Source organism: Pinus tabuliformis, chromosome Q, assembly GCF_031772625.1.
Source record: "Pinus tabuliformis cultivar Carrire ecotype Pingquan chromosome Q, CPIR1, whole genome shotgun sequence".
In the NCBI taxonomy this organism is placed as follows: domain Eukaryota; kingdom Viridiplantae; phylum Streptophyta; class Pinopsida; order Pinales; family Pinaceae; genus Pinus; species Pinus tabuliformis.
Window position 1 is genome coordinate 294073784 of NC_142296.1, and position 23567 is coordinate 294097350.

Here is a 23567-nt window from a genome sequence, read left to right on the forward strand (position 1 = left end):
TCCACCATGGCCTGATAAAAATAAGACTTTGTATAGTTGAATGAAACACTGTTATGGTACCAAAACCTCCTCACTGCCATATCTGCCTCCTTCCTCTTCTTTTCATTGAAAATGTCCAGAATCAGAATGCAGTGGAGGCATTTATAGATTCAAGTTCCATCTTGCAAAAATACCTGGCCATGATATAGGTATTTGCGGCAACGTTGACGACAATGTCCAATACCAAGCAGCCTTGGCCCTTGATATGTTAGAGCAGCATAATGCCAAGAAAGCAAAGCAAAATGCTGAAATAGGAAATGTTGGAGTTGATACTTTTTCTGCCACTAGCCCCATGTCACCTCAATCTGTTGAATCCTCAATGCCGTTCCCAAGTTTTCCACACATGCCTCCAAGGCCAAGTCAAACTCAAAGCCATGCCAGTCCTTCAACTCCTTCCTTCAACACTGGAGGTGGAAACATAAACACCTTTTTTGCTCCCCGCACAAAACCCGGTTCCCAACCTACCTTGGATGGCACTGGTTGGAAAAAAAATATCCATAGTCAGGCAAGGAAGGCCATTGCTAACTTTTGGTACTATTCTGACATACCTTTCCATTGTGCCAGAAGTCCTTATTGGCAAGCTATGATTGATGCAATTGATGCTGCAGGTCCAGGGTTCAAAGCCCCTACATCAGAGAGCCTTAGGACAGATATGTTGTTAGAGAGTGTTGAAGATGTCATGCTTGTGCTAGCTGAGTTTCGTTCATCATGGGTAGAAACAGGGTGCACCATCATGAGTGATGGATGGACAGATCAGAGGAATAGAACTTTAATACATTTCCTTGTATCTTGTCCCGCAGGCACAATGTTTCTCAAGTCAGTGGATGCTTCAGATAAGGTTAAGACTGCCCAACTTATCTGTGAAATGATGGAGGAAGTCGTTCAAGAAGTGGGAGAAGAAAATGTTGTACAAATTGTCACCGATAATGCAGCGAATTATATGGCTGCTGATAGACTTTTGAGATGAGGCACCCCACTATTTTTTGGACCTCTTGTGCTGCCCATTGCATAGATTTAATGCTTGAGGACATTGGTAAGCTTCATTGGATACATGAGGTTGTGGAGAAGGCAAAATCCATAACCAAATACCTATACAACCACACTATTGTCCTAAACACTATGAGAATATACACTGAAGGTAAAGAAATTGTTCGACCTGCAGTGACTAGATTTGCAACAAATTTCATATCTTTGCAATCTGTGGTTGAGCAAAAGATAAATCTGAAGAGGATGTTCTTGGGACCTGAGTGGATGGGATCTAAACATTCCAAGACCCCTGAAGGCATCAAAATTGCTGCACTTGTGTTTAATGATGGCTTCTGGAAAGATGCTGAAGAGATTATTGCTGTGACGGAGTCCCTTGTTAGAGTTCTCAGGTACTTTTAGTCTTTTAACTTTTTCATTTTTTAAATTTCATTTCAAGCTTCTTTTTATTTACAATGTTTCATATTTCTTTAAATTTGAATGCTTGAACTTTCAGGATGGTTGATGGTGACAAACCCGCTATGGGTTACATTTATGAGACAATGGATCTCGCAAAGGAGGCCATCAAAAGAAGATATGGGGATGATGAGACAAAGTATATGCCTCTTTGGGACATTATAGATGCACGTTGGGATAGGCAATTGCATTCCCCCTTACATGCTGCTGGGTACTTCTTAAACCCAAAATATTTTTATGATAAGAGCAAATTTAATGAGGATGGGGAGGTTGGCAGAGGACTTATGACATGCTTGGAAAGGTGCTTCCCTGATCCAGAACAACAAAGTCGTGTCTTTTCCCAACTACAAGATTATAGGGCACCATCTAAATTGTTTGCCTATACCAGTGCTATAAGACAAAGGTCAAAGATGTTGCTAGGTACCCAGCTTGAAGGCTTCATCAATTCATTAAATTTGTTTAAACTTTATTTTGTATGTTAAATGTTTTATTAAATTTTCTTTTCTTTTTAAGTTTTTACTATTTACTAATTTGGTACTTCTACTTCTAGTCTTCTACTCACAAACCCTTACCACTTGCTAGGTCTTTGGTGGCAAAACTTTGGTAGTGATACGCCAGATTTGAAGAGATTTGCCATTCGAATCTTAAACCAAGCATGCAGTGCTTTAGGTTGTGAACGCAACTGGAGCATGTTTGAGAAAATACATTCTAAGAAGCGCAACCGATTGACACAAAAACGCTTGAATGACCTTGTATTTGTCCATTACAATCTACTACTTCGCAACAAACAAATTCAAGGTGAGATTCGAGAGCTTGAATTTGAAGGTTTCATAATCTAGTTCGTACTTTAAAAGTTTAAAGTTCAAACTTCAAAGTGAAATTTTAATTCACATTTCAATGTCTCATGATAATGATAGGTATGGATCATTCACCAATCGACCTTGAAGAGTTAGATTTGCAAGCTACAAATGCGGCAGAATGGGTTCAATTAGATGAGCCTCCTCTTTTCAGCCTTCATGACTTGGAGAACTTTGAGAGTCAAGCAAGCGAAGGAGTGGAAGGAATCGCTTCTAGTTCTCACTCTTAAGAGTCTTAGACTCTTAGTTGCTGATTTTTTTTCTGATTAGTATGCAGTTTTTAACATTTTTGTAAACTTTTAGAAGCATATGCTTCTAAGGACTCAAGACTCAGTGCTTTGGATCATGTGTGGACTCATAACATATATGAGATACTTATTTATTCATGATATTTTGGACATCTATTGATATTATGCATTGTTTGGACATACCTTTACCCAATATTAATGAAAAATGGTTTTTTTAATTCAATATATGTGTATATTTTTATTTAATGAATTTGCCGATTTTTTCCCGATCCGATTAAAACTCTTCGCTCTTTTGCCTCGCCGATTTATTGCCGATTCCGAGTCTGGTAACATTGCAATACCTGGACTTTGAAACTGTGTTTCACTCTGAGATGAAGATCTACCTATCCCAACAATCTCATCCTTCCTTCTTGCCCTCTTAGAACTTGCTTCTTTAATGGATTCCAAAGCAGCTACCATTTCAGTAGTGACTTCATCAGGGCAACTTTGACAACATCCCACACCATTCCCAGGAATTCTGGCTAGGTGGTATTTCAGCCTGTTTATGCCTGCATGCATTGTGGCATTGCAATAATTGCACTTGATATTGTGGTCATTACCGACAATGATTCGTTGACCATGTGCCCATGCCGGATCACGAGACTGTCTGAAACCCTTTGGTGGCATGGTGACAAAATCTGGAAGAAAAATAAATAAATAATTTTTTTTTTGGTTTGCAAATTTTTTTGGTTGTCGCTGAGTTTCTCAGCCACAGGCAACCCCAAACATAAAAAAAATTTGTAAACATAAAAAAAAATGAATACATGGAAAGCATTCTAACTAGGTTCATGAAGCCTACCTGAAGCTTAGTATGATCCAATGAAGCCTCCTTTAGCCTCCTCCAATAGCTCCTTTAGCTTCACTCTCAACACCCACATAAATAAATTAGGCAAACACTCAAATGACAAGTGAATGAGAAATGGAAGGGAGAGAGGTGCTTATAAAACATTTTTTTCCCTCTAACTTCCTTTTTCCTCCACCTCATTTCCAAAAAATTAAAAATAAAAAATTTGACAGTTTGTGGGTTTCTATGCCCGACAGGTCCTATATGGGTCCGATAAGGGTCTCATGGGCTACCCACGGGTTTGATGTGGGTAGCCGGGTCTTATAGAAAGCCCGCCGGGTCCGGGTCTAGACCGCGGGTTCTATGCGGGTGACCCGACTTATGCATAGACCCGCCCTTACCCGCGGGTTTCAAACGAGTGGTGCTTCACTGGTACTATCAACAGCTTGTAGGGCTCCTCTTTCTGCATCATGTCATGAACTTCATCTTCTTCATCATGGAGCCTTCTTCATCATAACTTCTTTGTAGGGCATCGACCATCTTCTACATCACTTTCTTTTCAACGAGACAAATGGTCATGTCATCCTTCTTTTCATCGGAAAGTGATCTTCTAGTCCACATCTGGCTATCCTTCACACAACTACCTCTTCCAAGTCATGTTTCTTTCAAGATCTTCCATCCCTTCTTATGAGTACTAATTGCAGGTGACATCTACAACTCTCTTTTGGTAGCCCTGTTTCAACACAACCAGGTGTTGTTCAAAAATCAAATGAACATCAAATCAAAGTTACCTTATTATGATGGTTTTTCGTCATGACATCAACTTCTTGCAACATTAACATCTTGCACATGTATGAACCCATCTCCAAGATATTTATTACCAAGATTCTTCTTTTGCAGTATACATATCAGGGTCTTCATACCTTATTTTTCCATGGAGATGTCATAGCTAATTATTCTAGTTATCAGATGTTGATCACTTATAATTATAGTTACATCTTTCATAAACTCTTCTTCCTTTCTTCACATATTGCTTCCCCAGGAACTTCTATACGTAGTTCCTTCATTATAGGAACGATAATTGTCAACCACCTTATCTTGCATAGGAGGTCATATTATGTTGATTTCATCTTATCAATATGTAGAAGAGTTCAAGGCACATTGTCTACATGCCTTCATGCATCATTCTAATGGAAGAGATCCTTCTTCTTTGATCATGCTCATGAGATAAAGCATTCAACCATGTTATCTGCAACTATATGATGCCATTACTTTATCTATCAAATATACATAACTCTTCCTCGTTTTGGTCATCAAGACTTCCTTCTAGTAGCTTCCTTTCCTTGCATGAAGATGAAAATACTTCAACCAACTTGACATGCTGCACTTCTTTGTCATCATACCATCATCCTTCTAATTGTGGATCCCACACAAGGTGGAATGTAGACCATCTGCGAGGCACTTGCTTCTTCTAAGTAGAGGTGAATCTTCTAACAAAGATTCCAATTTAGGATCTTAATGATCCTCATTCTGCAAATGCCCCTTTCTAATGATGAAGATGTATGGTGATCTCTTTATCTTCTATCTAGCTAGATGACTTTCTCCAATCATATTTTGCTACTTCGGTTGTCCTTATATGCTTCCAATGGAGATGCCATGAGCTACTTCCTTACAACCATGTAGACTTTCTACTTCAGCTATCCTTCCATGCTTTTATGATGATGTCATCTCTATCTTGCTATAATGCATCCTATCATACTTGTGATGCTTTCTATTTTCATCTATAACTGAAAAGAACTAAGGAGATTATCTCAGTCATAGTAGAGATCTTTCACTTCCTCCTTTGATTTCTTCTTTTCAGGTTCTTCTACTTCTTTGGTGATATCGGCTTCATTTCTTTCTTTTGTCTTCTTGTTGTCCTTCTTAAGTTTGGGACAATTCCTTTTGCAGTGCCCATATTCATTACACTCATAGCATTGTATCTTTGACATATCAATCTTCTTCTTTTTTCGAGGATCAAACTTTCCAAACTTTCCGTTTCATTTGATCCAACATCGCTCTTTGCCTTCAACCTAGTTTCTTCAATCTTACATAATGACCAAAGTTCACTGAATGGAGTGGCTTCCTTCTTCCCATAGATACTTGATCTGTTAAAATTGGCAACTAGGGCCAAACTCCATGTGGGACTTCTTATTCATGGCAACTGATATTTTTCTTGGATTCCTCTCGTCAAGAGGTGTAGGATTGATCTAAAGATCATCCAATTCCGACATGTATTCATGGAGATATGAATTTATTTGTGTTATGTGACAATTTGTCAAGGTCGGCCAACAACCAAATTACCCCCATCTATCCTCAACGTTGCACTATAAATAGAGGTGGCTTGCAAGTCATTTTAGACACACCTCTTGTGATCTCCTCCTCTCCACTTGTTTGGGTTTTGGTGGAAGGAGAAGTCTCTAAGAGAATATGCTGTCTTTGGGAGAAGATCTATATGCTAGAAGAGATGCTGTAGACCCTAGCACTGTCATGGAGGAGTCCTATACACAACTTCTTATATGCTGCCATGTAGAGCCCTAGACGTGGAGGAGAAAGGGTCTTCTAGGAGTGCTTACGCTGCCCTAATGAAGAAGCCTTAATGCAACCATGGAAGAAACCTTAACGTTGTCATGGTGATGACCTTAATGCTGTCATGGAAAAGGCTTAACACAGTCATGGAGGAGAAGACCTAGACGCTGTCTAAAGAGACCTATACACTGCCCTAAATTATTGTCATGAGACATCTAGATGCAGGCCATATGGACGATGTCTTGGAGGAGGATTACTGCCCTAAAGGAGACTCTCCTATGCAGTCCTAGGAGAGGCTTTAACACAGGCAAGAAGGCACCCTAATCTTAGCCCTAAAGGAAATCTAACTACAGCTAAGCATTAGCCCTAATACGTTGTCCTAGGCCACAGTCATTAAGGGTTTGTATGCAGCAAGGGGATGCCCTTAGCAAGCCTTAGCTGCAGTCCAAACAAGTGTCTTATGCCACTGTTCTAAAGACCTTAACACAGGTCAGTAATGACACTAATCCGCCGTCCTAGAAGACTATTAGCCGCTGGTCTAAAAGGGTGTTTTAGACGCAGTTGTGAAGGCACTTTAGTAGCCCTATATGTAGCAATAAGGAGGCCTTGATCTACAGTTCAAGATGCTCCTATCTTCAGCTAGCCGCAGTCAATAGATGCTGCCATACACAGTCAAGGGTGACTTCATTTCCATGTGTCAAGAGGCAAGTAAATTCATTGTTCTAGGAGCATAACATCAGACCTATTGAGGTGTTATTGAAGGGACATGTCATAATGAATTGAAGGGACATGCCATAATGAATAAGTTGCCTGAAGACTGTGTGTTAGGCCGCAGGCCATAACACCAGAGTCAAGCATCTCATGTGGATGTATGATGGCCTATATATGCCCAAATCTTCAACTTAGTCTAGGAGCTGTCTTGTGAGACAATTTTGTTGTGATCCAAGGCCATCTTGATGACTATTAGAGGTCTGTATGATGCTGCTGCAATATGAGATGGACATAGCTATTAACATGGGTTCATATTACTGCACTGAGGATTAGACAACTACCTAGGTGCAGCATGGTGATGGAATCACCTTGGAGAATCAGTGGAAGAATGTTTTCCTTCACCCAAGTTCAGAACTGCAGTCCTTGTCATCAGATCCGCAACCTCATTGTATCATCTTCATGGTGAAGATCTCTGATGTTTGATCTTGTCAAGTCAAAGTGTTGACTTCTGATGTATATGTACTATCTCTCTCTCTGCTGAACTATTGAAGAATATAAGAAGAATTGATCAAGGGTTTCCCCACATTGGGGTTTGTCCTTGGCTGGCACACCATCTTGTGTCCTCTTGTCTTGGCTTGTTTTCTGATGTTTATGTTTATGTTCTATATGCACTTTACTATCACGCTGATGCGATTGCTGATTTGAATATCGTCATTGAGCTAGAAATGAAAAATTGAAGTAAATTGCTCTTAGCATAGAACATACCTAAAATTTAACATGATACAAAGTTGCTCCATTCATCAGGTAGTGCATTGAGTGCAACAGTGGTCATTTCTTTATCAAACATTATTTCTCCTAGTTCTTGTAGTTGATCCCTTATTTGTGACACCCTCATAAGGTATGAGGTTATCCTGTCTTCCTTTGATACCTTCATTTTGTATAATTCGGTTCTCAATGATATAACTTCTTCTACAGTGCTTACAGAAAACAATTCTACGAACTTTCCATAGATACATTTCTGCAACTTTGCTACATAAGGGATGAGGGAATACTTGATTGATTTTATGAGGATTCTTTGAGCCCTTATTTCTCCTTTCATGTACTTCGATAGTGCTTGAGATTGCCCTTGTGATGGTTTGGAGATTGAACCCTTAACATATTCAATAACTTCATTCTCTATGAGGATCAAGTCTATCCTCTTCTTCCATGCAAGGAGATTTGATGAACCAACCAGTTTATTGCTTTCCTTGCAGAATGAAGTCATTTTGATAATAGATTTAGACATTGATATAAAGATACTTGTCAAGTGAAGATTCTCCTTTGATGATGATATCTTCAACTTGATGCCTTCTTGATTTTGATGATGATTGATGATGTTTGCTTCCTTGAAGATGACAATACTTCTTCTTGCTTCCTTGGGATGTAGAAATATAGAATATGTAGACTTCAAGATGCTTCAAATGTGTAGTCCTTTCTTTGAGTGGAGGTAGGGTCCTTGAGGTCTTCTTCTCCTTGTGGTGATGTGATCTTTTGAGATGAGTACTACTCCTTGGTGCTTCTTAGTCCTATTTAATTATTTCCTTGTGCTCGACCCTTATGTATCCTTCTTCAATGATTTGATCTTCAAGCTGCCTCTTCTTGACTTGTCACTGTAGCTCTAATACCATGTTGGGAAATCTAGGGGCAATTAGATTAGGTGATTTCTCTTACTTTGATAATTGCTTCTGATATCTTTTTGCTTAACTTGATTAGCTTCTTCTTTAACTTGATTATTATTGTGTTTTCTATCATCAAACAACTACCAAACAATGAAGATCAAAGAGACAAGAGGACACAAAATTTAGGCTGCTAGCCAAGGCCAAAACCTATCATTTTGAAAGGAAAACCCACAAGAATTCTTCTCTTCTTATAGAATCTTCAAATAACGAATTCCAAGACCTAAGACCCTTGACAAATTCCCCTCCAAAATCAAGTTAACCTCCCTTCTTGATGAGCTTTCCTTCCACAACTTTCAACAACAAACTTTGACTTTTCAACAACTTTTCCAGCAACTTCGGGTTCCAACAACTTTCCAGCAACTTCATCCTCCAACAATTTTCCAACAATTTCGTCCTCCAACAATTTTCCAACAACTTCAACTTCCAACAACTCTTACCTAGTAGCTTCAGAATTTCATTGCACTTGAGAGAGAGAGAGAGAGAGAGAGAGCTGCTGACCACTCCGTGTCAACTACCCTATAGTAGCACACATTTTTTCAAAGCACTCCATCATGCTCGAGCAATCAAGCAGCCAATGATCATCATTATCTTTCAACATTATATCAGAGTTGTAATGTCAAATTTTGCAGCCCTGTGGGCCATTGTAAAAATGATTCTAGTATGTCTATAAAGCCATGTAAAACACCTAGGTAAGCTTAAGAATTTTTTTTAACGAGTTTCATCCTAGGGAGTTTTTTTATTTTAACCTCGTTAATTATTTTGTGTTTCTAAACACAAAATAATTAATAGAGTTTCTCCCAGATATACCCCAAAGTTAGGGTGGGGCTTGGTGGTGATGTCTTAAGTAAGTCCTAGTGTATCGAGTCTATGTATTTTCATCATACTAGATCATGTCTTGAGTCTTGTAGAATTTGGTTGAGTCTAAGTGTCTATTTTTAATTATTAAATTTCCAGTTGGTTAGGAAATTTAATAATTTGGATGTAAATTGTAAAATCAAATGATTGTAAAAGTTGAAGGGGGTAGAGTACTCATAGTTAGAACCTCTACACCTCAACTTAGTGTCTAGACACCTTTTGAGGGTTGAAATTATGTCTATCCCCTCAAATTATTGTAATTTTTGGTTTTCTGGCAAAAAACAGCAAAAAATAGGCCAAAAAATGGTAAAAAAATTAAAATTGAGAGAAAATAAAATTTTCTCCAAGTGGAAAAACGAATTTTTGGAGAAGGTGGTCATTCCCAAGGAAGAATTAAATTGACAGACCCAATTTCAAGGCAAAAAAACTATAAGAAATTCTTTAGGGCCATAAAAGAATTATTTTTTTTCAAGAAAATTAACTTTTTCTGGGTCCAGTTAGTTGAAGAAAATTCGTGGGTCCAAAAGAAGTCAAATTTTAAGGTCCTTCATCAAGGGAAAAATCAAAATTTTAACAAAAATTGAGCTTATGGACCAAGGTGATTAAGTGAAAAATGTGTTTTTGAGGAAAAAAGGTCAAAATATTATTTTTTGGATGAGGAAAAAAATGAATTATTATAGAATTGGAATTTATTCATCAAGATCAAGGGACAAGATTTAATTTTGGCATGGATCAAGCAACAACTAGCCGTTGTTCTCCAGGATCAAGTCAAAATTTTGTTACTTCTTGGACCAAGCTGTTTTCCACTTGGGGGGGTCTAGGTTTCTCTATTTTTCTATAAATTGAGCCTGAAGCTCTTGATTGTAACATCTGATCTTTGGATGATGTACTGGCTTTGAGGCTTTGCAATTTTTTTTTCTTTTTATGCAATAAAGCAAAAGTCCTTGGGGGTTTCACTATGGTGTTCCTCAACTTATCATGGTAATGTGTTTTGAATTGTGCTTATAATTTCTACTATGGTTTTCAATATTTGTTAAATTCTTCAGCCATTTGGATTTATAGTTGCTTGTTTGCACCTGTATCTGGGTTGGAAACATAGTTGATTTGTTAGATCTAGTGAATTCTTGTTTGAATCACTAGATCTTCCTTTCACTATGTGACTCACCCCTGTTGAATCTAACAAAATCCTTCGAAGTTTTGTAGAAATATTTTTTGTGATCAGGTATCAAGGACTTGGGGTTGTTCTTGTTTGAATCAACTAAGTACTTGAGCTGGGCATCTGGTGAAGTTCTTGCTTGAACCACCCTCTTATTTGGCATGTAATAGCTGAGAACCCATAGTGGGGTTTTTTCCAAAGGCTCGTCATAAGATTAATTAAAGGGGTTTTCTTAGCTATTCATCTAAAGATTTTTTTTTTTATAAATCTTTAAAAATATTATTTCATTATGCTATATTTGATATGTTTGCTATTTAAAGAGCTAATCTCATTATGAACACTTGTAAATAACATTTTGCAGCACTACTTATCTAGTAACTTGAAGCTTTTCATATTTGTGCAAGTGATATAATATATTTTGAGCATTGTCCATTAGGCACTGGTCTATATCTGTTAGTATTTCTATTGCCTCAATATCTTTAATTGCTTCATCTTGTTAAGAAATACTTTGCTCATTTGATTAACACACTGGCTAACTAATTCTCATTCAAGTTATTTAGAGAGGTAGTGATCTTACCCTTAGTCTCCTAGGACTTGTTGTTCCAACAAGTTTTCCCTTCATCATCATCTTTAGGGACTACCCCCCTTGACTTAGCTAGGAGAGAGTCTAAATGTAGTGAATAGGGATCAGGGTGACAACTCCTACTCTGAGCATTGTGCCTTAGGTGTACACTTTAGGCGACAACAAGACCCAAAAACTTCGACTCTAGCTTCCTTTTTGAACTTCACTTGCCTTAGGACTTCTTCCTTTTTAAGATCAAACTCTTTTTCTTGCTTCTTCGTATGTGTTGGATGTGTGTTCCAAATGAGGTGGAATGCCTCTTATATATAGGCTTTCCAAGGTTATGAATTGCCTCCATGAGGCTGACTTGATATTTCATTTAGGACGACTTGTTGTAGCTCATTGTCAGGGTCTTGGAGGGTCTTTGATGACTCAAATAAATTTATTTTACATAATACAAGATGCCCAAAGGGGTCTTACATGTATGACAATGACTCTTTTGACTCCATAATTCTATGACAAACCTAGAAGCACTCAATGGGTGCTTGACCTATAAATAAAATTACCTTGAGCATGAACACCATATGTCAAGAATGACAATAATAAATTTCTATTTCTCTTTACATCAAATACATAAAATCATGATTACAATAGATATTATGAAGACCAAACTTAGTTAAACATTTTCAACAATTTCCTGTGTTCTTTGTCTCTTGTGTTCTTCATATTTTGTATTTTGGTAATTGCTTGATGAAGAAGAACATAATAATTAAATAAGAAGCTAGCAAGCATTCACAAGTAATTATCAAGTAAGAGAAATCACCCTAATCTACAAGCATATTGATTTATAAACATGGTATCAAAGCTAAGGTGAAGGAAAGATAGATTGAAGATCATATCTTGTTGACTTATTTAAAAGAAACCATTGCAACTATCCTTGCAACGGTTACATCACTTTCTATCAAAGACTAAAGAAGAAAACCTAAGGGTTTGTTGTCGCTCAAATTGTATAGGCAAGATGTGACAACGATTAGGATGGGGGTTGTCACTCTGATCCCCGCCCTCTCCATTCTAGCTGTCTCCCTACAACAGGCTATGGGGGGTAGTCCCTATGAAATGTGAAGATGAAAGACCCGTCGACAACTGACAAGTCCAGGAGACACAACTGAATGGCCTAGCAACTTGGTTAATTTAGCAAGTTTAATGATTTGATTAGATTACTTTGAAAGACTAGTGCCTTAATGGAGTCAAATTACTTGCTTAACGTGAATTATATACCAAGCCACCAGATGAACAGTTGCTGCTTTAGGATGCTTCACTATCCTATATGAAATGCAACACCTAAAAACTAAGTGAAATGCAAGATCTTGGTTTATTTTAAATTAGATGCCTAACTAGGTGAATCCTTTCTCTCAACTATTTTGAAGCTAGTCTCTAGTGTAGGTTGTGAGAGAGAAACCCAAGGGAAGATAGCAAAGGCTATATTAACAATACCTCCCCTGGAGTTCTAACCACCCGATGCCTCGACGCTGCAAAGATTGTGGCTCTGATGACTGCAAGGTCACCATGTTAACCACAAAAGAGGGTCTAGGCTTCGCAAGCTGGGTGAGAAAGGTGGTCCTATCTCTCTATCAACCAAGCTTATGCTTGGAGGTAAATTAGTTAGTGCAAGGCTAATCCTAGAATGCAAGTGCAAAATATGTGTGATTACTTTTAGTGAGATTGTTAAGAGTCTTAAGTACTTAGAGACAAATTACAATGATATTCAACTTAGAACAATGAAGTACTTAACAATGTATAAGGACAATCTTCACCACAAAAAAGGTGCTCAATGAACTAAATAGATGGCGCCAAAAATGTTGCTAAGATCTCAATAGACAATTGCTCACAAAATAACCATAAACATACAAAATCCAATACTTCTTTCAACAATGCCAATTAGATGATGATGATGATCTTTAAACAGAATTAGCAACTTCTTGAGATTACTTAGATTACTCTTATCACGATTATGATTACCAATTTGAGTGCTTTAAGAGTGATTAGATTTGCAAGATTACAAACTTAGATGTGAAGCTCACTTGCAACAAGTTAGTAAATCCACAAAAAATATTATAACCAATTATTCCGTTATCCACCTCTTTAGCAATGATAATTAGAGATATTTCAATGTCACAATAATGCTAGCTATCAATGAGAGAAAGAGAGCGCTAATCAATAATATTATTTCTATAGAGCAATAAGGCAACCTTATCCAACCATCAATTCAATTTAGCCTTTTAGAGCACTTATGTTCTCATTTAGATTTTCCAATTAGTTTAAGATGCAAATTATGAAATCCTTATGCAACAATGCAATGTATGCAACGTGCAAATGGATGTAAGAGATGCAAAAATGCAATGAGATGCAAGATGGAGCAACCAAGAATGCTTTGCAGCCGCAAGAAAAATACCCAATTTCACTAGAAAACACTTATTTAAGATGCAAAGGGAAGCAGGGAATGAATGCCAAGTGAAATTGAATGATAGCGAATTACTTAGAGATGACTGTCAACAACTTTTGATACCACTGTTAAGTCTACATCAGACCTTATGCAGTATATATCAGACCTTAGATAAATATGACAGCCTTCAAGAATTACCAAATATGCCAAATATGCAATTGCAACTAATGCCAGTGATTTACCAATGATGAAATATGCTTGCCTTTTAATTATTATGCCCATATTATATGAATTTATCACTGGTGTATGTGATTTTAGATGGCTGTAGCAAACATATCAGACCTTGAATTTAGCCAACAACCCTCAAAAATTAACTTTTATGTAATCAATGAAGCACTAGACCAATGTTTATTTATCTTAAATGCAAGATTAGTGAATTTAGGCTTGATTTATATGTGTTTAGGTCTTGAAAATACTACTGTCATAAATATACTTCAGAACTCAAGTAAAACAGTGATGAGCCAAAAAGGGTTAGATAGCAAACCACTAGGCCTAATGGCCTTGTTGGTGACTAGAGAGCTCTTCCAAGGAACTTAACCACCTGCAACCACCAAGTTAGCTCCAAAATCGTTGCAAAACCAAATGTTAGAGACAAAATACCAATGCAAACTAACTCAATGACTGAAGAATGACTGAATGAGGGAAGAAGGGGAGGCTAGGGCTAGAAGAAGGCCAACGATGAGGCTAGAAAGGCCAAGGAAGGGCAACGATAGGCCAAGAGAGGCTAGAAGAGGCCACGGCTAGGGGAAACAAGCCCAATAGGGCTGCCGTCCAAGGGAAAAGAGGCCAAAGAGGGGTGTCAAGAAGGTTAGAGGCCCTTCTAGGGCCAGGACAAGGCCTAAAATGGCCTGTAGCTAGGAGAAAATCCCTCTAAGGGCTGCGACAAGGGCAGAGACATCCTCGTTTTCACATACGCATATCTCATGCTTCTCTCTGAAATAGCTGCAGATGAAAAATCTCCAGCGAAGGTAATGAGGGCAAGGTTGGGATCGGTTTAGTCTCCTTCATAGGCTGCGTTCCACAGGCAGGAGGCCGAAATCAGTTTGGGCTTATCTATACATTATTCTGGGCTCATTTATCTTCATTTCAGGACCGAGTTTGAGCAGAAAGGGAGTCACACTTATCAAAGGCTATTGGATGGTGTTTTTGGCATACTTATGTATGGGTCTTCTCTTCAACTGTAATTCACACTCCTAACAGAATGGTACAGGTAGGCTGCAGTACTTATGTCTCTTGGCACAGAAGGTAGAAAGTCTGGTTGGTATCACATCTAGGCCGCAGGCCTAGTCTCCTAGTCTCCATGGATTAGATGGATCGAAAGGCCTATGTAGGGGTTGACATTAGCTCAGATCTACTAATTGGATGTAAACAGAGATTCTAGAAGAAAGGCTGCAGCATTGGAAGGAAGTCTGGAGGTATTATAGTCATGAACCTATAAGCCCTTACCTAGATTCAGTCTATGCTTTGTCTACCGTTGACCACTGAACAGGACAGATTGTGACTGCAAGAATGCATACTTGATTGGGGTGCTTATTTGGCTTTTGAACAATGGTTTTGGTTATCACATTGACAAGTCAATGTTGACTTTGATTGTACTCTCTCATCCTCTGCTGAACATTTGATAATAATAATAAGAAGAATTGATCAAGGGTTTTCCCCATCTTGGGGTTTTTCCCTGGCTTGAGCCATATCTTTGTGTTTTCTTGTCTTGGCTTGTCTTATGCATTTACATTTAATGTTCTTTCATTAGTTACTATCATATGGTGATGGTTAAAGTGATTGCTTATGGTCTAATGGAATTGATAATGGGCTAATGAAGTAACTAACCTAAGCAAAGAACATGTTAACTCAAAATTAACAAAACGTCATTGCGAGTTCAAAGCCCTGATTTTGGAAGGGAATCCTTATTTGAAGTGTTGAATAACTTATTACATTCAAGCTTGGTTCACGTATATGCAATAATGATTATTGTCCCTAATGACTAGTTGCTTTCACTAGACTTTAAGTTGTGATTGTCGGGTGGTTCCACAACCCATGTCCTGAGCACCTTAGCCACAGGTATCTAGGCCATTAGAGAATTATATTGACACCTACAGGTGAAGCGTTGATATCCTCGGGTCATTGAGCAACAATAGCGCATCACATATGACCCTGGGCACCTCTTGCACCTAGGACATTCTGCCACTTTGTGCTAAATTTGATGATTCTTTATGATGATGCACCTGGACTCAACTTTCTCCTAGGTCGACCTTAGCACCATATGAGTGATGGCAATTGATTCAAGGCCTAGATGAGGATTGTCTCACCTTCAGAGACTTGTGAGGGCTAGTAGCACTTGGAAAGCCCTCAACATTGGAGTAGAGATGGACATTATGAGTAGTTGGAGACCCCAGATACTACTTTGTGGTGCCCCAGCGAGATTTTGGGGGCCATAGAGGGCCATTGATGGAAGTTTGAGGGCCGACCCTCAAACGATGATTTTTAGATGCTACTACATCACAATTGGCACCTTGTAGCATCATTGCTTAGCATTTGGAGCTTCCTTCTTGGATGATGTCAGTCCTAGAGGCATCACAGTGCACACGTGTTTTCTTTTCTTAGCATTTATGTTGAGAGCTAGTGGGTTGGCTTGTAAGTTGATAGGTGGTTGTCTTTGATGTCAACCCAAGCAACACAAGGAGATGCCCCCCCTTTCATTGAACAATATGACATGGCAACTCATTTTTTCTCACATCCATACCACTCTAGATGGGTTCTCCTTGTCGAGATGTTTCCAGTGGTATGTGGCATGTCATGTAGTTCTTAACATTTTGAGAGATATTCATGTTTGAAGTTGGAAACTCCAGTTAGTGGGCTAAAACCCCAAGGGGTGGTGAGATGGCACACATTCATTGGTTGATGGTCATTAAATACCTAACATAAGGGCTATTTATTATGTTTTGTGGAGAATCATCTTAAGTTAGGGTATTGAACTATTTTCACCCATAAGAAATGTCCTTCACCATTTAAAAAGGAAGAAACCAACATTCATCCACCATAAGGCCAGTGACCTTCCTTCCTTAGACTACAAGGCATGCATCTTTTGAATTTTAAGTTCCTAAAGTCTTGTAATGTCTACTTCATGGAGCCCCTCCTAAACTTCCCAATGTTCATCTTCTAAGCCCTCCTTTTGTCTATAAAAATTGGTCTATACCTCTTCTCTTTATTATGCACTTTCACATGACTTATCCTTGAGATTACCTCTTAATTTTCGGCCACCTGGAGGATTTAACGAAAAAATCTGTTGAAGATTAGGGTTTGGGTACATTTGTCTTGGTGGTTCGTTTGGGTTGTCTCTTATCTATTGCAGGACAATGAAGCTATATTGGAAGCTCTTATACATTGCTGAAGGTTAGGGTTTGGGTACATTTGTCATGGTGGTTCGTTTGGGTTGTCTCTTATCTATTGCAAGACAATGAAGCTATATTGGAAGCTCTTATACATCGTTTAGCCCAAGCATTTGCTACAAGTAGCACTTTCGCAAAACTGTTTGGAACTCCTTGTGCGGACGTGTGACAACATTCAAGGCATCAAGTCATCTCTGCCTATATTTGGATTCGATTGAGTTTTCTTTTGCAAAAATACTAAAAACAAAACCCAAAAGTACCAGGCATTTTTTATGAGAAGAATGAAGAGTTATTGGATGTTCCACTGAAGTTTCAACCTTCAATTATGGTAACAATAGATCTATGACACATGCGGTGAAGGTTATTTCTCGAGCAAAGGACAAAATTCAATCCAAGGGTTTTTTAATTAAATTTTATTTTTGGGTTTTGGGGATTCGCTTGGGCATTTTGATTGCGGTGGAAGGCCTAGAGTCTTGGCCCAAGAAGACTGGGATCTGTTGAAAAAATATTGTGATAACTAAAGTTCTTGTCGCCTACATAAGCCTTGGTCTTGGGCCTTGGCATCAAAGTGCAAAATTTTCCTTTTAAGGCTTGGTGTCTTACTAAGTAATGTTATAGATGTCCTTCCACAGAAATTGCTTGCGGCCTAGGTACATATAATCTCCTTGCAGCCTGATATGATCCAAGCAACAAGACTCTGTTGATCAGTTTTGGAAGAAACACACTTGTGAACAATGTCCATATTTATATACACATCTATCTAGTGTGAAGGTTGACCTCTGCAAACTGACTTGTTGACATAATGTGGAAAAACAATGAAACAATTATTACAGTTAGAGATTGTTGACCGCAGTTTAGAAGTGGTTCTTGCAGCTGGGTGTCTAGGACTTCATCAAAGCAGTCACTTGAGTAAGAGTTTCCTTGAATAAGCAGTGGTGTTATTTAGAGAAAGGGGTCAACAACAGTTCCAAAATAAATGGTGGCACGTATAAGACTGTCCTCACTACAAGACACCCTTATCATCAAGGACAGGGTGGCTACATCATCGAAAAGCAGAACATCACCAATTCAAAGTGTTGGATGAAGAGCAGATACATCAGTCTCATCATCAACATCAAAGGCATTGTGTACAGGTCATTGTACGAGTTGTTGTATGTTATTCAAAGTCTTGTAAATTTTTGTAAAACAGTTTGTACTATTCTACAAAAATTGAAGAAGTCATTTTGTTTTGGTACAAGGGTTTGCTTTGTAGTAGGACAAGGGTTTTGGTCCTAGGGTTTTTCTGGACAAGGGTTTAGGTCCTAGAATTTTTGGCTAGTCAAAAAAAGTCATTGAACATCATTGTAAGTGGATCATTGTCCCTAGTACAGGAGTCCACAAGTTTGTATTTAATTTTTGTTCTTTTTAGTGTGGTAGGGTGGTGCTAGGGAGGTGGTTGAAGTCACTTTCAAGTTGGTGCCTGAAAACACTTCAGGGTGGTAGGGCGATGCTAGGGTAAGTTGGTGCTTGCTAGGGTGTTGGAGCATCCTTTCAGTTGACTGCTAATAAAACCCCGGGTGTTGGCGCGTCCTTCTAGTGGGTGCTGGAGAAGAATATTGTTCTAGAGTTATAGGGAATTGTATCTTTCTTGTCAATTGGAGTTGAATATTTAAAGAACTTATTAGAAAAGCATTTGGTGGTTTTTGACTCGGTGGAGGTTTTCCACCTTAAAAATATTTGTGTTCATTGTCTATTGTTTATTTACTGTTTTTAATATTGTTGAAGAATAACTAATGCTATGAAAAGATTAATAAATTATTAATTGCTAAGAAACATTGATTCACCCCCCTCTCAATATTTCCAACAAGCTCTTCTCCATCACTTGAGCCTTGTCCTTAAGTTGAGTCCTCCCTTAGAAGCCTTTTAGTCACCTTATACCTTTAAGCATAAAACATCTCTCATGTGACCTATCTACCAGGATTGCTCCCATTGGTTAAAATCCATAAAGAGCATATGGTAGTAGCTATGGTGACAGTGGGCTACTACCTTATTGTTGTCACTTGGTCTAGTGATTGCCTTGTAGGGTACCCCTCTAAGAGGCCTACTAGATTTTGCGGCAATAGGCCCTAGCCTCAGAGAGTAGGGGCATCATGCATGACGTAGATGCCACTGCAGTTAAGATGGACCTTTCTCCCATAGCCTTTGTAAAGGCCTTCTATCTTGCATACTCTCACTATCTTGAATCCTTATAAGCTAGTGCACAACTCAAGGCAATTAATTTTGACAACCTGGTGGAAAAATTTGGAGAACGAGAGAAAGCTTTTGGGAAGAGGAAGACAACAACTCCATCCATCCTTTGAAGACGTAGTGTACCTTGTTCATAAAGAGAAGAATCACTCACGTGTAAAAGAAAAGGTAGCAAAAGAGGACATGGAAGGAAGAATCATAGAGGCAAGGGGGGTAAACACCATTAAGGAGAAAGATTTGATCTTCATTGCATTTGTTGCGACAAAGATGGAGATGATGCATCTACACGTATAATCCCCTAGGAGAGGATGAAACAAGACCGCAAAGAAGACAAAGGTAAAACACCAAATCCAACAAAAGGCAAAGCACTCGAATTTGCTTATTACTTGAATTTTCCCCCACCTGCTTTCCTTGCAATTGGGAGCCATTTGCTCATAAATCTTGGACACAGAGATAGGAGATTTCTTCCTTGAGAGAGAGAGATTCAATAAGTTTTGATCTTCAACTTTCTTTTTTCACCAAAGCTCTGATACTATGTTGAAAAATCAAGTGCAATGTAGACTAGCACTTATTTTTTAACATTGATAATTACTTGTGATGATTATATATCTTCTTTTAGCATTTACAACTTCTTCATCAAGCAATTATACTTCAAAAATTCAACCATACAAGAATAAGAAAAGTAGAGATCACAATGCATAGAATCAACACAATGTTTACCCTGGGAAAACCCACTTGCGGTAAAAACCCAACAATTCTTTCCTTAGAGAATCAATTCAACAAGTGATATCTAAGTCATAGACAAACTGACCAACATGATAGCAAGATGATAGTCCAACAAGTGCCAAGTTGAATCTCCACAAAATTCCAAGTCAAAGCGTCTACAAACTGTCCACAAATGCTCTTGGTCAAGGTCTGGTACAAGCTTGTATGAGGGCCGAATTTCGACCTCTTTCTTCACCATAGCAAGCTCACATTTCACCTCAGAAACTTCGGATTCCACCTCAGAAAATCAACACAGAAACTCGGACTAGTCTCGACCTTCTGTAGTCACTTGAGCAAGGGCAAATACATGATCTGTTCTTCTTCTTTTTGGCCTACTTGTCTTCCTTTGCTAGAGAATAAAGATATTCTTGTAATGCTTGTGATCTGAAGTGACTCTTAGATGGAGGAAAAATGAGCTACTTATAGGCTTCTTAAAGGACGAATTGTTGTCTCCTTAGGCAAGTCGAAACGATAATAGGAGGGTTGAATTGGATAACTTGTGGAGCCATAAATCATCAACAATAAATTCATTTTTTTTGATAAATACATGAATAATATAATTTTCTTTTGAGCATGAAGAACATGCTTTACATAAACAAGTACAACATTGATGAAAATATTTTAATATGAAGACCGACTATAGCTACAAACTTCAACAAGATTAGATCTCACTTTATTGAGATCAACGACTAAGACTTAATTCGTCGTTGGCTTATTTTCCCTTTTGTTAAAAGGTACCCAACAATTAAATTAAATTAAATTTCTGTCTAAAGTCTTGACTTAGGAAATTCATCAATAAACTGCCGTAGGAGATAATTAATGTGACTCGCTGCATGTAATGGCACCTAATTCATGCAAAATCATCTTCCGAGCTATAATCTCAACAAACACCGGACATTATTAACTTCTAAGCGCTAAGCATAATTGTTGACTTGTAAAATGATTTGACCATCCTAAAGTGATCTTTTGTTGAATGTTGCACATAAGACTTCCCAAGATGAATTGTTATCATGAGACTTGATGGTACTGGTATCAATATTCTTTGTTAGATGAGTCAATTGTTTCCCTTCTAAGTGATGTTGATACATAGATTGCTTAATGCACCTGCTTTTGTAATGTGGATGTCGATAAGGAGTTCTTGTACTATAATTTTCTCTTATCATTTTTGTAAGACCTGATTATGGTCGATGACTAGAAGATCAAAAAACTTTGACAAAAATAATTACTATGGCTAAAGGCTAGGTAAGACAAAGACTGATAAGGAGTGTGGCCCAAGGTCGGGATCGAAATTGGCTTTGATACCAAACCAAATGTGATAGCCAAACCTAGCTCATGAGTTAAATATCCAAAATATTTGAAATACAATAAAGAAACCCAATTAGGAATAATAACATATTTAATAATGTATAAGTAATTGATATGACACTGTGAAGCAAGGGTACACGAACCGAGGGGTGGGGTTCTCGTACCCATACCTGATTTGCGCACCTAAGCACCAAAAACGGGTTCACACACCCTTCTGAACCCGTTCGGGTATGGAGAACCTGATACTCTGAAATTTAAAAATGTGTTCTTTCTTTGTGATGGGTACTCGGTACCCCGTAAAAGGGTGCGTGGTTCCCCGAAAATAGGTATGTTTAGAGTATTCCTACTTAGTTAGTGACAAAGTTCTTTTTTTGTTGTTGGATTTTTAATAAAATATTAAAAATTGATGACATGGCTTTGTGGTCCCATGCTCCCACTAAAACCTAGTGTTTGCTAAACCAAAAGAAAAGAATATGGTTGCTTTGTTAATTTTCATTGTTTATGGCATTTGTGGCTGGGCGAAGAGGAGATCATCGAGAGGAGAAGGTGTGGAAATGAAAGGAGAAGGAGAAGGTGGAGGCAACAAAAGGAGAAGGTAAAAATGCCATGGCCACCGAGTTTCTAGTATTCAAACCATTTTTGTTTTTAATTTTTTTAATTTTATGAATCTTAAAATACCACATTTCCAGCTCAATTGTTCAGTTTCACTTTTTTTGGTAATTTTCTATTTCATGTGTGCAAATGGCTTAAGGAAAATTTTGAATGTAGCATGACAATGGAGTCCTGGACATATAATATATATCTATAATCATGATTCATATCTCTTTGCTTGATATTAAATTTGAAATTTCAATGTGAATGTTCAATGTTTTATTTTTCTTGTTGTAAATTGGAAGATTTCAAAATTGAAAATTCATAATTTGAATTTCAAAATTCAAATTTCATATATATATATATATATATATATATACATACCCTCGATGAACCCACACAGCCTATTTCAAAAAGTGATGTACCTGTCCCCATACTCAAACCCGCATTTACTGGCAACTTATATATGATATGATAGTACAATGGGGATCCGTATATATACATAAGCGGAGTGCCCTTTCACTATTAGTCATATCCTTTTGAGACATGTCATTTCATAATCATTAATTATATGTATTAATTATTATTATTGTGTGTGTGTATATTTGCTATAGCCCAAAGGGTCACCTTATCTTCATCTTCTTCCAAGATGGCATCAGTGAATGATATGGGGAATGGATCTGTCTTTATTATTGCTTTCAATATTAAAAAGTGCATAAAATTTTGCGGCAGACTATCCTTTCTGGGGATTATCAAAAGTGGGGACACTTTTTTATACCTTAAAGATTGATCCTTGTAGCATATAAAATTTCAATCGTCCCAATCAATCCAAGAAGCATTCCTAGGATTAATTCAATAGAGCTGTCCTTTCAATGGATTCACTCGTGTGATGAATCTATTTTATGCACACAATGTGGGGGTGGTCATTTTTAAATCACAATAAATCCATGCAAAGATATCCTTGTATTCTTTATAGAGTTGGATGTTCCCACTAATGCGGATCCCAAATGTATTCAAGCCTTAAAGTAAAAACATACCTTAGCTTTTTTTCATATGGTATTTCTCTGAGTGTTGGCCATTTTAAGTGATTGAATTTTTTAATGCATTTTGTTATTACAAGCATAGTTACGAAGTCTAACTTAACGACATTATCAACTTCCTATTGTTACCTAAAGGGTAATGGAGTTTGGAGTGTGCGTTGTTTGAAACTTTATCTAAAATTGTTTGGTTATCATGATTTATGATGATCAGGTTCTTAATAAAGGTGAGCTCCAAATTGCGGGAAAGGAGAGAGAATCTCAGTTATCAAGCCAGTTCCGTGACATTGCAACAATTGTGATGGAGAAGACAATCAACCCTGAGACTGATCGGCCATATACAATCAACATGATTGAACGCCTAATGCACGAAGTCCATTTTGCTGTAGATCCTCACAAAAGTTCAAAGCAACAGGTCAAAAGACAATGCTTCTCAAATTTGTGTTGATCTTATCTAGTGTGCATTTTTGAAGTATAGACTAAAATTTTCTTAGACAGTTCCATTTCCATCACATTTCTCATTTTTTATACAGGTTAGAAACTTTGTGAGTTATCTTTTTGAATAAGATGAAGTAACACAACATACTTTTGGCCTCCGTCATGATCTGTGGTCTTGTTTTAGGATTTTGTAATTAACATTGGCCTATTTCAAACAATAGCATGGATGTGTTTAAATTTCGATGTTATCGCATTTTCAGAAGTTATATAGGAAATCATTGTATTAATATAAATAGATTATTATTTGTTAATTTGTAGCAGTGTTGTGGGGGGGCCCTC

The 23567-nt window shown here is 37.7% G+C and overlaps 1 protein-coding gene across 1 annotated transcript in view; it reads left to right on the top strand.

Moving 5' to 3' along the window:
* The window catches only part of LOC149219379 (uncharacterized), a 246032-nt gene that overhangs the window by 134639 nt on the left and 87826 nt on the right, over positions 1–23567 (top strand). The window contains 1 exon segment of the mRNA XM_089384355.1: positions 23005–23205. Coding sequence (XP_089240481.1) covers positions 23005–23205 — 201 coding nt within the window.